At 42.9% G+C, this 15,103-nt stretch overlaps 4 protein-coding genes across 8 annotated transcripts; all 4 read right to left on the bottom strand.

The window, feature by feature from the left end:
* Positions 1–1,298: 1,298 nt before the first annotated feature.
* LOC134104152 (uncharacterized) lies at positions 1,299–5,964 on the bottom strand. Of its 2 annotated transcripts, XM_062557479.1 has the most exons (5): positions 5,283–5,964; positions 4,469–4,928; positions 4,271–4,339; positions 4,051–4,197; positions 1,299–3,840 (listed from the first exon to the last, which is right to left on the bottom strand). In XM_062557479.1, exons 1-5 carry the CDS (start codon positions 5,369–5,371, stop codon positions 3,613–3,615), a joined length of 993 nt encoding a protein of 330 aa, XP_062413463.1. In that variant the 5' UTR covers positions 5,372–5,964; the 3' UTR covers positions 1,299–3,612. The 2 variants fall into 2 exon arrangements, with proteins under 2 accessions (XP_062413463.1, XP_062413462.1); XM_062557478.1 differs by having other exon boundaries at positions 4,271–4,928.
* A 16-nt stretch (positions 5,965–5,980) lies between these two features.
* On the bottom strand, positions 5,981–8,459 carry LOC119208977 (uncharacterized). 2 transcript variants are annotated; one of them, XM_037457840.2, is made up of 5 exons: positions 8,334–8,459; positions 7,520–7,979; positions 7,322–7,390; positions 7,102–7,248; positions 5,981–6,891 (listed from the first exon to the last, which is right to left on the bottom strand). In XM_037457840.2, the coding sequence occupies exons 1-5, from the start codon at positions 8,420–8,422 to the stop codon at positions 6,664–6,666; spliced, it is 993 nt and encodes a 330-aa protein (XP_037313737.1). In that variant the 5' UTR covers positions 8,423–8,459; the 3' UTR covers positions 5,981–6,663. The 2 variants fall into 2 exon arrangements, with proteins under 2 accessions (XP_037313737.1, XP_062413459.1); XM_062557475.1 differs by having other exon boundaries at positions 7,322–7,979.
* Positions 8,460–9,702: 1,243 nt separating this feature from the next.
* On the bottom strand, positions 9,703–11,604 carry LOC119208971 (uncharacterized). 2 transcript variants are annotated; one of them, XM_062557477.1, is made up of 5 exons: positions 11,381–11,604; positions 10,567–11,026; positions 10,369–10,437; positions 10,149–10,295; positions 9,703–9,938 (listed from the first exon to the last, which is right to left on the bottom strand). In XM_062557477.1, the coding sequence occupies exons 1-5, from the start codon at positions 11,467–11,469 to the stop codon at positions 9,711–9,713; spliced, it is 993 nt and encodes a 330-aa protein (XP_062413461.1). In that variant the 5' UTR covers positions 11,470–11,604; the 3' UTR covers positions 9,703–9,710. The 2 variants fall into 2 exon arrangements, with proteins under 2 accessions (XP_062413461.1, XP_062413460.1); XM_062557476.1 differs by having other exon boundaries at positions 10,369–11,026.
* A 72-nt stretch (positions 11,605–11,676) lies between these two features.
* On the bottom strand, positions 11,677–15,096 carry LOC134104065 (uncharacterized). 2 transcript variants are annotated; one of them, XM_062557364.1, is made up of 5 exons: positions 14,415–15,096; positions 13,601–14,060; positions 13,403–13,471; positions 13,183–13,329; positions 11,677–12,972 (listed from the first exon to the last, which is right to left on the bottom strand). In XM_062557364.1, the coding sequence occupies exons 1-5, from the start codon at positions 14,501–14,503 to the stop codon at positions 12,745–12,747; spliced, it is 993 nt and encodes a 330-aa protein (XP_062413348.1). In that variant the 5' UTR covers positions 14,504–15,096; the 3' UTR covers positions 11,677–12,744. The 2 variants fall into 2 exon arrangements, with proteins under 2 accessions (XP_062413348.1, XP_062413347.1); XM_062557363.1 differs by having other exon boundaries at positions 13,403–14,060.
* Positions 15,097–15,103: the final 7 nt, after the last annotated feature.

Raw genomic sequence — 15,103 nt, 5'->3', positions numbered from 1 at the left:
TGTTCTAGATGTAACACATACTTTCTGATGTACCTACCAGCTGAATCCCCACACTTCTATCCCCATTAATGTCATTTTATTTATCCTGTGTTCTGTGTAATGTTAAGTTTCCTTTGTAATGGACATCAGACAATGTCCTTCTGTGTCTTCCGTAGTGTTAAGTTTCCTTTCTGGTGTACAGGAGACACCGTTCTTATGTGTCCTTCATAATGTTAAGTTTCCTTTCTGGTGTACAGGAGACACCGTTCTTATGTGTCCTTCATAATGTTAAGTTTCCTTTCTGGTGTACAGGAGACACCGTTCTTATGTGTCCTTCATAATGTTAAGTTTCCTTTCTGGTGTACAGGAGACACCGTTCTTATGTGTCCTTCATAATGTTAAGTTTCCTTTCTGATGGGCAGGTGACATAGTTCTTATGTGTCCTTTATAATGTTAATTTTCCTTTTTGATGGACAGGAGACACAGTTCTCACATGTCCTCTAATGTTAAGTTTCCTTTGTAATAGATGGGAGACACAATCCTCCTGTGTCCTCTGTAAAGACACCTTCCAGTTTTGTCCTCATCTCCTTCCTCAATGGGTGGATCAGTTTACAGCATCTAAGACATGCCAAAGACTGCAGCACCAACTGAACTGTCTAACACCATTAGACCTCATAGAGACACATTTTACTTCCTGGCTGTCCGAGTCATCTTTAAAGCACAGGATGAGAAAACACCTGCTGGTCTTTGCCTCACTTTTTCTCTGACTCTGAGATTCTGGATCAGCTCATACCGAACAAGACATCATGCCACCACAGAGCAGATGTTGGAGCACTATCTTAACTGTCAGTGGACACCTCACGGCTGGACCACAGAGACACGTGTTCTCTCTGTCAGTTTCGAGTTTTTTTCACAACAGATAATAAGGTATTGTTTTGTTATTTGATATGTGCCTCCTAATGTTCTCTTTTAATTGTGTTTTCATTCATGTATTCATTCTATATAAATGCATTAACACTAACACTACATGTATTAACACTAACTTTACATCTTAAATAACATTGTAATTTATATCCACCTCTTCCTTCAGCTCCTTCTCCTCTGTGATTTCTCCACTTCACAATGAAGACACTCAGGACTGCAGAAAGGGCTAAACACACAAATGAAGATCATGCAGCGTATTCAGTTGCACTGGCGATACAAGTTGTTCTGCCCTGCAGCCCGAGTTCAAGGTATTTTGTCTATGTAATTATTTAATGTTTAGTTTCAATCTTCAGTTGATAACAATAACTTCCTGTTTACTTTTTTCAAGACCAGCATTGTCCTCCTACCCCCCTGTCTCCATTTGTGCATCCATTGGTGCCCACTGGTCCGTTCAGCAGAGACTAACAGTTGGTTCTTAAGCAAGAGATCATGTGTGCAACTGCAATGAAACAGCTGCAGATGAGTCTTCAGTCAGTCATCACTGTCACAGCCCCAATTTTGTGAAGCATTAAGCTCCTTCCTAAACCAGCAGTAACGGTAACAATTTGTTAATATATCCTTTTTAAAATATATCTCTAGTAGTCTTACTACTTGCATGTGCTATTTACATTTTTAACTACATGAATGAAGCTTCTCCTGTTTTTGTCTTTAAGGCCTCTCCTCCTCCATGTTGCTATAGAAACACTATCCTTGCACTAAGCAATGACATAATAACTGGTGTAGTGGTTCAGGTCAAAGGTCACAATACTACAGGTCTTTACAGCGTACAAAACAAATTCAAGAAAAGTATGGTTATCTCTAAAAACTACAGGACACCTGTCTATTTTGTTTGTTTCATTTGATCTAACAATGTATGTTTTCTTTGTTTCATCACTTTTTTTTTGTTGATTGTATTTATTCATTTATGTCATCCATCCCTCTTCAGTCAATATTCTAACAGATATATGCAAGATGAATAGTGGAAATGTGTTATTGCAATTGCTACGTGTATATGAACAAATTAACCTTAAGAAATTCCATATTTGTATTAAATGAGTCATTATTATGGGGTTTCAGCTGGTAGGTACATAGGAGGTTCTTCACAGGCATATACCAATCCTTAGGGTAACCTAAACTCTACTGTAAAGATGAGTATTCAAACCCAGTGTTAAATTATCAAAATGGGTAATCCAAGCTAAATCTTCCAAATTGGCTTGAAAATAACTTGGTTCAAAGAGTTTTGTAAAAATATTTAATTTGAAGCAAATCCTATCATGCTCATGTTCTAACCTTGAGTAGTGATTCTAACCAAATGTTCCATCAAAATAAGGAAGTGGAAGTGTTTTGGTGAGCCTCAGTAAACTGAGCTTAGCGTTGGGATAGTTTAAATGACAATTTGGACCAGACGTATCAGTCCGGGCTACTGGAACATAAAGACTTGAACTTCTGTGAGTATTAACCTAGGTCTGGTAACAATGTAAAAAGCCTGTGTTTGAAATAAAGAATACTGCAAACCATTGGAAATGGAATATTTTGTGTTATCATTTATTGTAAATATAGTCAAATGTTATGTACATACTGTATATATGTTCCGGATACACAGAGTTGTATCCATCAGATAGATAATAATCGATAGATAGATAACACGTGTGCATTTATCTATATCTATATCTATCTATCTATCTATATAGATAGATAGATGTTCATACACAGGTATATATTTGACATTGTTGTGCTAAACAGCCACTGCGTAAAGCGCTGCTTTCAGTACTCGGGAAGGGGACAGCTAACAGAGACCCTCGTCCATTTCCGTAGCTAATAGTGAGAGACAGACAGACAGACAGACAGACAGAGTGACGGTTATCCACGTAGGCTAGCTGGCTAAATACAAGAGCAGCAGTAGCTTCGTACAACTTGTTTGCGCTTGCTGACATAACTTGTCAGCCACCGCAAAGCTAGCGCGATAGTAGCGCTAGCCGACGAAAGCTAGCTGCCGGTAGCGTCAGCTGACTGGATACAGAGTCATTTGTTTATGTGTGACGTAGCGGCTGCTTGTGTGTGCGGGGCTCTGGTTGCTATGGGGAGAGTTGCGGCAGAGTGGAAGCGACAGACTGATTAGAACTGTCCTAAACAGAGCGCTCTAACAAAGGCAGACGTCACACGATGCCGGCTACAAATGATCAGAGTTAATGCTGAAACACGCGAGGAGTAAATTATCATTTGTGGGCAAAAATTAAAGGCTTTTTAACATCCACACAGTAATCAAATAATAGCACTATCCGTGGCTACACGGGGATTTTGAAGACTTTAAAAGAAAAGTCGAGAATTGTGACAAACATTTATTGATTGAAAATTGAATCAGTAATCAGAGATTAAAACATGTATTGATTGGACATTGAACACAGACTGCACGATTACATGGATTTGTCATAACTGATTGAATTGAATAAACTGATTGAATTGATTAAACTGATTGAATTGATTAAACTGATTATACATCCATTTTACAAAAGGTTAACATAGAACAAAAACAGAACACATGAACTTTGGCAAATTGATTAATAACATCCTATACAATGTGAAAGGTAATTTGAACAACGGAGAACCGATTCCTAATGAACACATTAAAACAACAGCAAAAACAGCAACAACAAAAAGAAACTCAAACAGCTACTCCTCCTTCCGCATGGCTTCAATGGCGACAATGGTGTTGCCTTTAACGGTTATTTTGACCGGTAAGGGTGGCGCTTCCATTATGGCAGCTATTGGCAGCCACTTGCTCTCCTCGATGAACAGCGTCCTGTCGTCCTCCAGGAGCACTTTTAGGCTTCCGGGAGCCCCGCGTGCCGGTGTTGCCCCGTAAACTCCAACCTCCTCCGCTGCCGTGGAACTGACCGCCTGGCGAAAGACATGCAGGTATTTGGTCACAAGCATACAAACGTTCTATTAAACTGATAGCATACGCAACAAAATATCTGATGCAGCTTCATGCTTCGTAAATACATTGTTGAATTGATGCATTATCATATTTATTGTGATGATGAGGATAACCGTAACAAGGTAACTAACACATGAAGAAAAAGCAGAAAAAAAGCCTAGTAGGCATACCTCAATTGCTGACTCCACCGTTGTTTGGAGCCGGAATCCATAATTGGACTCCGACCCTCTCAGGTGGGACACTCTCAGGACGTTCCCGATCTCACAGCAGTGGAGGGCGGTTTCCCTCCAGAGGGACACGGGCACCTTTGTTTCCCCCTGTGAATGACATAGTGTATTACTGTGCTGACAATATGCAAAGTGACCTATAGGCATTCATTAAAAAGCCCACCTGCTTCAACGTGATGTTTTGCAGTGGCACGCGGTCCCTCGCCACCACCACCTCCTTCAGCTCAGACACCTGAACACAGTGGATTTGGGTGTTAATGTTCTCATAGCTGCAGTCCGGCGGACTTACACTCTTAATTTTACAGCAACAACCTACATTGGCTATATATATCGCAGTCCCGTTAAACGGAAAGTTACTTACCTCGACCACCTCCCCTTCCACCGTGACCAGACCAGCAGATTCCCTGCAGGTGCTGAGGGGGGTCAGGGGCGAGCGAGGATTGATCAGCCTCAAGGCCTCGTTTTGTAATTTCTCGTCGATGACGAGGGCGCTGCTTCGAAAGAATTCTGTCTCCCTTGAGACATTAAAGGCATATGGAGGGGAATTGCCCCTCAGGTTATAGCCACGAACCACGTAGGAAGCACCCTCTTGAACTTGGGCCTTCAGGTCTTCATACAGGGTCACTTTGGCCACGGAGTGCCCGTCGCTGATGGCCATGACGGCATTAGCTTTTGTGACGGCCGCCACCGCTCTGCCGTCCTGGAAGTCCCACCTCGTGACCCTATGCTGGTCCTTCAGTGCAACCACACAAATGTGTATTGCCGGGGGCTTAAAGTAAGGGGTTTGGGGCTTCGACGAAAGAACTTTTCTTAACGCCATTCTGAAATGAATAAAGACAAATAGTCAAAGTCACAGCAAGTCTTTTCTAAATGGACATTTGCAGATTTTCTGTCTTCATTCATTTTTAAACAGGTGTATGTATTTATCGAATGTAGACAGGCTACCTACTATTAACTGAGTGCTGTTTTATGCTAGCCCTTGAAGGCGAACATTTCAGCCTTCTCAAATTTAAACTACCTGTTACGTCTTTACACGAGCCTCTCAATTAATATCATTTTAATATTATTTTGATTTATTTGACCAAGTTTGACGTTATACAAAGCAGGGGGTTCAAAGAGCACGGCTTTTTTGCCTCTCGTTTTTATCGAATCTTTAAGGGACCAAAGTGACCTACCTTTCTCGGTTCAGGATGGACAGCAGTGGATTTTTCGCGCCGCTGCGGCTCCGACAATGTTCTAGAAGGTCCACGCGCCGCCTCGTCATGTCCGCGAGCCCTTCGTCCAGGAAAACTCGTTTGCGAGTTTTGTGCTCATGAAACAAAGTTTTTGTTCTCTTTGCTCTCTTTTATAGTTCAGTAATTATTATTTTGAATATTTATGGACACGATTATCATTTCATATTTGGTGTTATCATTTATTATAAAAATAGTCGGATGTTATGTACATATATATGTTCCGGATACACAGAGTTGTATCCATCAGATAGATAATAATCGATAGATAGATAACACGTGTGCATTTATCTATATCTATATCTATATAGATAGATATAGATAGATAGATAGATAGATGTTCATACACAGGTATATATTTGACATTGTTGTGCTAAACAGCCACTGCGTAAAGCGCTGCTTTCAGTACTCGGGAAAGGGACAGCTAACAGAGACCCTCGTCCATTTCCGTAGCTAATAGTGACAGACAGACAGACAGACAGACAGACAGACAGACAGACAGACAGAGTGACGGTTATCCACGTAGGCTAGCTGGCTAAATACAAGAGCAGCAGTAGCTTCGTACAACTTGTTTGCGCTTGCTGACATAACTTGTCAGCCACCGCAAAGCTAGCGCGATAGTAGCGCTAGCCGCCGAAAGCTAGCTGCCGGTAGCGTCAGCTGACTGGATACAGAGTCATTTGTTTATGTGTGACGTAGCGGCTGCTTGTGTGTGCGGGGCTCTGGTTGCTATGGGGAGAGTTGCGGCAGAGTGGAAGCGACAGACTGATTAGAACTGTCCTAAACAGAGCGCTCTAACAAAGGCAGACGTCACACGATGCCGGCTACAAATGATCAGAGTTAATGCTGAAACACGCGAGGAGTAAATTATCATTTGTGGGCAAAAATTAAAGGCTTTTTAACATCCACACAGTAATCAAATAATAGCACTATCCGTGGCTACACGGGGATTTTGAAGACTTTAAAAGAAAAGTCGAGAATTGTGACAAACATTTATTGATTGAAAATTGAATCAGTAATCAGAGATTAAAACATGTATTGATTGGACATTGAACACAGACTGCACGATTACATGGATTTGTCATAACTGATTGAATTGAATAAACTGATTGAATTGATTAAACTGATTGAATTGATTAAACTGATTATACATCCATTTTACAAAAGGTTAACATAGAACAAAAACAGAACACATGAACTTTGGCAAATTGATTAATAACATCCTATACAATGTGAAAGGTAATTTGAACAACGGAGAACCGATTCCTAATGAACACATTAAAACAACAGCAAAAACAGCAACAACAAAAAGAAACTCAAACAGCTACTCCTCCTTCCGCATGGCTTCAATGGCGACAATGGTGTTGCCTTTAACGGTTATTTTGACCGGTAAGGGTGGCGCTTCCATTATGGCAGCTATTGGCAGCCACTTGCTCTCCTCGATGAACAGCGTCCTGTCGTCCTCCAGGAGCACTTTTAGGCTTCCGGGAGCCCCGCGTGCCGGTGTTGCCCCGTAAACTCCAACCTCCTCCGCTGCCGTGGAACTGACCGCCTGGCGAAAGACATGCAGGTATTTGGTCACAAGCATACAAACGTTCTATTAAACTGATAGCATACGCAACAAAATATCTGATGCAGCTTCATGCTTCGTAAATACATTGTTGAATTGATGCATTATCATATTTATTGTGATGATGAGGATAACCGTAACAAGGTAACTAACACATGAAGAAAAAGCAGAAAAAAAGCCTAGTAGGCATACCTCAATTGCTGACTCCACCGTTGTTTGGAGCCGGAATCCATAATTGGACTCCGACCCTCTCAGGTGGGACACTCTCAGGACGTTCCCGATCTCACAGCAGTGGAGGGCGGTTTCCCTCCAGAGGGACACGGGCACCTTTGTTTCCCCCTGTGAATGACATAGTGTATTACTGTGCTGACAATATGCAAAGTGACCTATAGGCATTCATTAAAAAGCCCACCTGCTTCAACGTGATGTTTTGCAGTGGCACGCGGTCCCTCGCCACCACCACCTCCTTCAGCTCAGACACCTGAACACAGTGGATTTGGGTGTTAATGTTCTCATAGCTGCAGTCCGGCGGACTTACACTCTTAATTTTACAGCAACAACCTACATTGGCTATATATATCGCAGTCCCGTTAAACGGAAAGTTACTTACCTCGACCACCTCCCCTTCCACCGTGACCAGACCAGCAGATTCCCTGCAGGTGCTGAGGGGGGTCAGGGGCGAGCGAGGATTGATCAGCCTCAAGGCCTCGTTTTGTAATTTCTCGTCGATGACGAGGGCGCTGCTTCGAAAGAATTCTGTCTCCCTTGAGACATTAAAGGCATATGGAGGGGAATTGCCCCTCAGGTTATAGCCACGAACCACGTAGGAAGCACCCTCTTGAACTTGGGCCTTCAGGTCTTCATACAGGGTCACTTTGGCCACGGAGTGCCCGTCGCTGATGGCCATGACGGCATTAGCTTTTGTGACGGCCGCCACCGCTCTGCCGTCCTGGAAGTCCCACCTCGTGACCCTATGCTGGTCCTTCAGTGCAACCACACAAATGTGTATTGCCGGGGGCTTAAAGTAAGGGGTTTGGGGCTTCGACGAAAGAACTTTTCTTAACGCCATTCTGAAATGAATAAAGACAAATAGTCAAAGTCACAGCAAGTCTTTTCTAAATGGACATTTGCAGATTTTCTGTCTTCATTCATTTTTAAACAGGTGTATGTATTTATCGAATGTAGACAGGCTACCTACTATTAACTGAGTGCTGTTTTATGCTAGCCCTTGAAGGCGAACATTTCAGCCTTCTCAAATTTAAACTACCTGTTACGTCTTTACACGAGCCTCTCAATTAATATCATTTTAATATTATTTTGATTTATTTGACCAAGTTTGACGTTATACAAAGCAGGGGGTTCAAAGAGCACGGCTTTTTTGCCTCTCGTTTTTATCGAATCTTTAAGGGACCAAAGTGACCTACCTTTCTCGGTTCAGGATGGACAGCAGTGGATTTTTCGCGCCGCTGCGGCTCCGACAATGTTCTAGAAGGTCCACGCGCCGCCTCGTCATGTCCGCGAGCCCTTCGTCCAGGAAAACTCGTTTGCGAGTTTTGTGCTCATGAAACAAAGTTTTTGTTCTCTTTGCTCTCTTTTATAGTTCAGTAATTATTATTTTGAATATTTATGGACACGATTATCATTTCATATTTGGTGTTATCATTTATTATAAAAATAGTCGGATGTTATGTACATATATATGTTCCGGATACACAGAGTTGTATCCATCAGATAGATAATAATCGATAGATAGATAACACGTGTGCATTTATCTATATCTATATCTATATAGATAGATATAGATAGATAGATAGATAGATGTTCATACACAGGTATATATTTGACATTGTTGTGCTAAACAGCCACTGCGTAAAGCGCTGCTTTCAGTACTCGGGAAAGGGACAGCTAACAGAGACCCTCGTCCATTTCCGTAGCTAATAGTGACAGACAGACAGACAGACAGACAGACAGACAGACAGACAGAGTGACGGTTATCCACGTAGGCTAGCTGGCTAAATACAAGAGCAGCAGTAGCTTCGTACAACTTGTTTGCGCTTGCTGACATAACTTGTCAGCCACCGCAAAGCTAGCGCGATAGTAGCGCTAGCCGACGAAAGCTAGCTGCCGGTAGCGTCAGCTGACTGGATACAGAGTCATTTGTTTATGTGTGACGTAGCGGCTGCTTGTGTGTGCGGGGCTCTGGTTGCTATGGGGAGAGTTGCGGCAGAGTGGAAGCGACAGACTGATTAGAACTGTCCTAAACAGAGCGCTCTAACAAAGGCAGACGTCACACGATGCCGGCTACAAATGATCAGAGTTAATGCTGAAACACGCGAGGAGTAAATTATCATTTGTGGGCAAAAATTAAAGGCTTTTTAACATCCACACAGTAATCAAATAATAGCACTATCCGTGGCTACACGGGGATTTTGAAGACTTTAAAAGAAAAGTCGAGAATTGTGACAAACATTTATTGATTGAAAATTGAATCAGTAATCAGAGATTAAAACATGTATTGATTGGACATTGAACACAGACTGCACGATTACATGGATTTGTCATAACTGATTGAATTGAATAAACTGATTGAATTGATTAAACTGATTGAATTGATTAAACTGATTATACATCCATTTTACAAAAGGTTAACATAGAACAAAAACAGAACACATGAACTTTGGCAAATTGATTAATAACATCCTATACAATGTGAAAGGTAATTTGAACAACGGAGAACCGATTCCTAATGAACACATTAAAACAACAGCAAAAACAGCAACAACAAAAAGAAACTCAAACAGCTACTCCTCCTTCCGCATGGCTTCAATGGCGACAATGGTGTTGCCTTTAACGGTTATTTTGACCGGTAAGGGTGGCGCTTCCATTATGGCAGCTATTGGCAGCCACTTGCTCTCCTCGATGAACAGCGTCCTGTCGTCCTCCAGGAGCACTTTTAGGCTTCCGGGAGCCCCGCGTGCCGGTGTTGCCCCGTAAACTCCAACCTCCTCCGCTGCCGTGGAACTGACCGCCTGGCGAAAGACATGCAGGTATTTGGTCACAAGCATACAAACGTTCTATTAAACTGATAGCATACGCAACAAAATATCTGATGCAGCTTCATGCTTCGTAAATACATTGTTGAATTGATGCATTATCATATTTATTGTGATGATGAGGATAACCGTAACAAGGTAACTAACACATGAAGAAAAAGCAGAAAAAAAGCCTAGTAGGCATACCTCAATTGCTGACTCCACCGTTGTTTGGAGCCGGAATCCATAATTGGACTCCGACCCTCTCAGGTGGGACACTCTCAGGACGTTCCCGATCTCACAGCAGTGGAGGGCGGTTTCCCTCCAGAGGGACACGGGCACCTTTGTTTCCCCCTGTGAATGACATAGTGTATTACTGTGCTGACAATATGCAAAGTGACCTATAGGCATTCATTAAAAAGCCCACCTGCTTCAACGTGATGTTTTGCAGTGGCACGCGGTCCCTCGCCACCACCACCTCCTTCAGCTCAGACACCTGAACACAGTGGATTTGGGTGTTAATGTTCTCATAGCTGCAGTCCGGCGGACTTACACTCTTAATTTTACAGCAACAACCTACATTGGCTATATATATCGCAGTCCCGTTAAACGGAAAGTTACTTACCTCGACCACCTCCCCTTCCACCGTGACCAGACCAGCAGATTCCCTGCAGGTGCTGAGGGGGGTCAGGGGCGAGCGAGGATTGATCAGCCTCAAGGCCTCGTTTTGTAATTTCTCGTCGATGACGAGGGCGCTGCTTCGAAAGAATTCTGTCTCCCTTGAGACATTAAAGGCATATGGAGGGGAATTGCCCCTCAGGTTATAGCCACGAACCACGTAGGAAGCACCCTCTTGAACTTGGGCCTTCAGGTCTTCATACAGGGTCACTTTGGCCACGGAGTGCCCGTCGCTGATGGCCATGACGGCATTAGCTTTTGTGACGGCCGCCACCGCTCTGCCGTCCTGGAAGTCCCACCTCGTGACCCTATGCTGGTCCTTCAGTGCAACCACACAAATGTGTATTGCCGGGGGCTTAAAGTAAGGGGTTTGGGGCTTCGACGAAAGAACTTTTCTTAACGCCATTCTGAAATGAATAAAGACAAATAGTCAAAGTCACAGCAAGTCTTTTCTAAATGGACATTTGCAGATTTTCTGTCTTCATTCATTTTTAAACAGGTGTATGTATTTATCGAATGTAGACAGGCTACCTACTATTAACTGAGTGCTGTTTTATGCTAGCCCTTGAAGGCGAACATTTCAGCCTTCTCAAATTTAAACTACCTGTTACGTCTTTACACGAGCCTCTCAATTAATATCATTTTAATATTATTTTGATTTATTTGACCAAGTTTGACGTTATACAAAGCAGGGGGTTCAAAGAGCACGGCTTTTTTGCCTCTCGTTTTTATCGAATCTTTAAGGGACCAAAGTGACCTACCTTTCTCGGTTCAGGATGGACAGCAGTGGATTTTTCGCGCCGCTGCGGCTCCGACAATGTTCTAGAAGGTCCACGCGCCGCCTCGTCATGTCCGCGAGCCCTTCGTCCAGGAAAACTCGTTTGCGAGTTTTGTGCTCATGAAACAAAGTTTTTGTTCTCTTTGCTCTCTTTTATAGTTCAGTAATTATTATTTTGAATATTTATGGACACGATTATCATTTCATATTTGGTGTTATCATTTATTGTTAATATAGTCAAATGTTATGTACATACTGTATATATGTTCCGGATACACAGAGTTGTATCCATCAGATAGATAATAATCGATAGATAGATAACACGTGTGCATTTATCTATATCTATATCTATCTATCTATCTATATAGATAGATAGATGTTCATACACAGGTATATATTTGACATTGTTGTGCTAAACAGCCACTGCGTAAAGCGCTGCTTTCAGTACTCGGGAAGGGGACAGCTAACAGAGACCCTCGTCCATTTCCGTAGCTAATAGTGAGAGACAGACAGACAGACAGACAGACAGAGTGACGGTTATCCACGTAGGCTAGCTGGCTAAATACAAGAGCAGCAGTAGCTTCGTACAACTTGTTTGCGCTTGCTGACATAACTTGTCAGCCACCGCAAAGCTAGCGCGATAGTAGCGCTAGCCGACGAAAGCTAGCTGCCGGTAGCGTCAGCTGACTGGATACAGAGTCATTTGTTTATGTGTGACGTAGCGGCTGCTTGTGTGTGCGGGGCTCTGGTTGCTATGGGGAGAGTTGCGGCAGAGTGGAAGCGACAGACTGATTAGAACTGTCCTAAACAGAGCGCTCTAACAAAGGCAGACGTCACACGATGCCGGCTACAAATGATCAGAGTTAATGCTGAAACACGCGAGGAGTAAATTATCATTTGTGGGCAAAAATTAAAGGCTTTTTAACATCCACACAGTAATCAAATAATAGCACTATCCGTGGCTACACGGGGATTTTGAAGACTTTAAAAGAAAAGTCGAGAATTGTGACAAACATTTATTGATTGAAAATTGAATCAGTAATCAGAGATTAAAACATGTATTGATTGGACATTGAACACAGACTGCACGATTACATGGATTTGTCATAACTGATTGAATTGAATAAACTGATTGAATTGATTAAACTGATTGAATTGATTAAACTGATTATACATCCATTTTACAAAAGGTTAACATAGAACAAAAACAGAACACATGAACTTTGGCAAATTGATTAATAACATCCTATACAATGTGAAAGGTAATTTGAACAACGGAGAACCGATTCCTAATGAACACATTAAAACAACAGCAAAAACAGCAACAACAAAAAGAAACTCAAACAGCTACTCCTCCTTCCGCATGGCTTCAATGGCGACAATGGTGTTGCCTTTAACGGTTATTTTGACCGGTAAGGGTGGCGCTTCCATTATGGCAGCTATTGGCAGCCACTTGCTCTCCTCGATGAACAGCGTCCTGTCGTCCTCCAGGAGCACTTTTAGGCTTCCGGGAGCCCCGCGTGCCGGTGTTGCCCCGTAAACTCCAACCTCCTCCGCTGCCGTGGAACTGACCGCCTGGCGAAAGACATGCAGGTATTTGGTCACAAGCATACAAACGTTCTATTAAACTGATAGCATACGCAACAAAATATCTGATGCAGCTTCATGCTTCGTAAATACATTGTTGAATTGATGCATTATCATATTTATTGTGATGATGAGGATAACCGTAACAAGGTAACTAACACATGAAGAAAAAGCAGAAAAAAAGCCTAGTAGGCATACCTCAATTGCTGACTCCACCGTTGTTTGGAGCCGGAATCCATAATTGGACTCCGACCCTCTCAGGTGGGACACTCTCAGGACGTTCCCGATCTCACAGCAGTGGAGGGCGGTTTCCCTCCAGAGGGACACGGGCACCTTTGTTTCCCCCTGTGAATGACATAGTGTATTACTGTGCTGACAATATGCAAAGTGACCTATAGGCATTCATTAAAAAGCCCACCTGCTTCAACGTGATGTTTTGCAGTGGCACGCGGTCCCTCGCCACCACCACCTCCTTCAGCTCAGACACCTGAACACAGTGGATTTGGGTGTTAATGTTCTCATAGCTGCAGTCCGGCGGACTTACACTCTTAATTTTACAGCAACAACCTACATTGGCTATATATATCGCAGTCCCGTTAAACGGAAAGTTACTTACCTCGACCACCTCCCCTTCCACCGTGACCAGACCAGCAGATTCCCTGCAGGTGCTGAGGGGGGTCAGGGGCGAGCGAGGATTGATCAGCCTCAAGGCCTCGTTTTGTAATTTCTCGTCGATGACGAGGGCGCTGCTTCGAAAGAATTCTGTCTCCCTTGAGACATTAAAGGCATATGGAGGGGAATTGCCCCTCAGGTTATAGCCACGAACCACGTAGGAAGCACCCTCTTGAACTTGGGCCTTCAGGTCTTCATACAGGGTCACTTTGGCCACGGAGTGCCCGTCGCTGATGGCCATGACGGCATTAGCTTTTGTGACGGCCGCCACCGCTCTGCCGTCCTGGAAGTCCCACCTCGTGACCCTATGCTGGTCCTTCAGTGCAACCACACAAATGTGTATTGCCGGGGGCTTAAAGTAAGGGGTTTGGGGCTTCGACGAAAGAACTTTTCTTAACGCCATTCTGAAATGAATAAAGACAAATAGTCAAAGTCACAGCAAGTCTTTTCTAAATGGACATTTGCAGATTTTCTGTCTTCATTCATTTTTAAACAGGTGTATGTATTTATCGAATGTAGACAGGCTACCTACTATTAACTGAGTGCTGTTTTATGCTAGCCCTTGAAGGCGAACATTTCAGCCTTCTCAAATTTAAACTACCTGTTACGTCTTTACACGAGCCTCTCAATTAATATCATTTTAATATTATTTTGATTTATTTGACCAAGTTTGACGTTATACAAAGCAGGGGGTTCAAAGAGCACGGCTTTTTTGCCTCTCGTTTTTATCGAATCTTTAAGGGACCAAAGTGACCTACCTTTCTCGGTTCAGGATGGACAGCAGTGGATTTTTCGCGCCGCTGCGGCTCCGACAATGTTCTAGAAGGTCCACGCGCCGCCTCGTCATGTCCGCGAGCCCTTCGTCCAGGAAAACTCGTTTGCGAGTTTTGTGCTCATGAAACAAAGTTTTTGTTCTCTTTGCTCTCTTTTATAGTTCAGTAATTATTATTTTGAATATTTATGGACACGATTATCATTTCATATTTGGTGTTATCATTTATTATAAAAATAGTCGGATGTTATGTACATATATATGTTCCGGATACACAGAGTTGTATCCATCAGATAGATAATAATCGATAGATAGATAACACGTGTGCATTTATCTATATCTATATCTATATAGATAGATATAGATAGATAGATAGATAGATGTTCATACACAGGTATATATTTGACATTGTTGTGCTAAACAGCCACTGCGTAAAGCGCTGCTTTCAGTACTCGGGAAAGGGACAGCTAACAGAGACCCTCGTCCATTTCCGTAGCTAATAGTGACAGACAGACAGACAGACAGACAGACAGACAGACAGACAGACAGAGTGACGGTTATCCACGTAGGCTAGCTGGCTAAATACAAGAGCAGCAGTAGCTTCGTACAACTTGTTTGCGCTTGCTGACATAACTTGTCAGCCACCGCAAAGCTAGCGCGATAGTAGCGCTAGCC

This window comes from Pungitius pungitius, chromosome 14 (assembly GCF_949316345.1).
Source record: "Pungitius pungitius chromosome 14, fPunPun2.1, whole genome shotgun sequence".
Lineage (NCBI taxonomy): Eukaryota > Metazoa > Chordata > Actinopteri > Perciformes > Gasterosteidae > Pungitius > Pungitius pungitius.
Note: the sequence above shows the minus strand (reverse complement) of the source record. Positions and strands in the feature narration are given on the sequence as shown.

Excerpts from the sequence above, each read along its gene's own strand:
- LOC134104152 (XM_062557478.1), bottom strand. The coding sequence starts at position 5,371 with ATGACGAGGCGGCGCGTGGACCTTCTAGAACATTGTCGGAGCCGCAGC. Across the intron at positions 4,198-4,270 it reads AAAACATCACGTTGAAGCAG|GGGGAAACAAAGGTGCCCGT; the intron begins GTGGGCTTTTTA and ends TGTCATTCACAG. Across the intron at positions 3,841-4,050 it reads CGGTGGAGTCAGCAATTGAG|GCGGTCAGTTCCACGGCAGC; the intron begins GTATGCCTACTA and ends GTCTTTCGCCAG.
- LOC119208977 (XM_062557475.1), bottom strand. The coding sequence starts at position 8,422 with ATGACGAGGCGGCGCGTGGACCTTCTAGAACATTGTCGGAGCCGCAGC. Across the intron at positions 7,980-8,333 it reads TCCATCCTGAACCGAGAAAG|AATGGCGTTAAGAAAAGTTC; the intron begins GTAGGTCACTTT and ends TATTCATTTCAG. Across the intron at positions 6,892-7,101 it reads CGGTGGAGTCAGCAATTGAG|GCGGTCAGTTCCACGGCAGC; the intron begins GTATGCCTACTA and ends GTCTTTCGCCAG.
- LOC119208971 (XM_062557476.1), bottom strand. The coding sequence starts at position 11,469 with ATGACGAGGCGGCGCGTGGACCTTCTAGAACATTGTCGGAGCCGCAGC. Across the intron at positions 11,027-11,380 it reads TCCATCCTGAACCGAGAAAG|AATGGCGTTAAGAAAAGTTC; the intron begins GTAGGTCACTTT and ends TATTCATTTCAG. Across the intron at positions 9,939-10,148 it reads CGGTGGAGTCAGCAATTGAG|GCGGTCAGTTCCACGGCAGC; the intron begins GTATGCCTACTA and ends GTCTTTCGCCAG.
- LOC134104065 (XM_062557363.1), bottom strand. The coding sequence starts at position 14,503 with ATGACGAGGCGGCGCGTGGACCTTCTAGAACATTGTCGGAGCCGCAGC. Across the intron at positions 14,061-14,414 it reads TCCATCCTGAACCGAGAAAG|AATGGCGTTAAGAAAAGTTC; the intron begins GTAGGTCACTTT and ends TATTCATTTCAG. Across the intron at positions 13,330-13,402 it reads AAAACATCACGTTGAAGCAG|GGGGAAACAAAGGTGCCCGT; the intron begins GTGGGCTTTTTA and ends TGTCATTCACAG.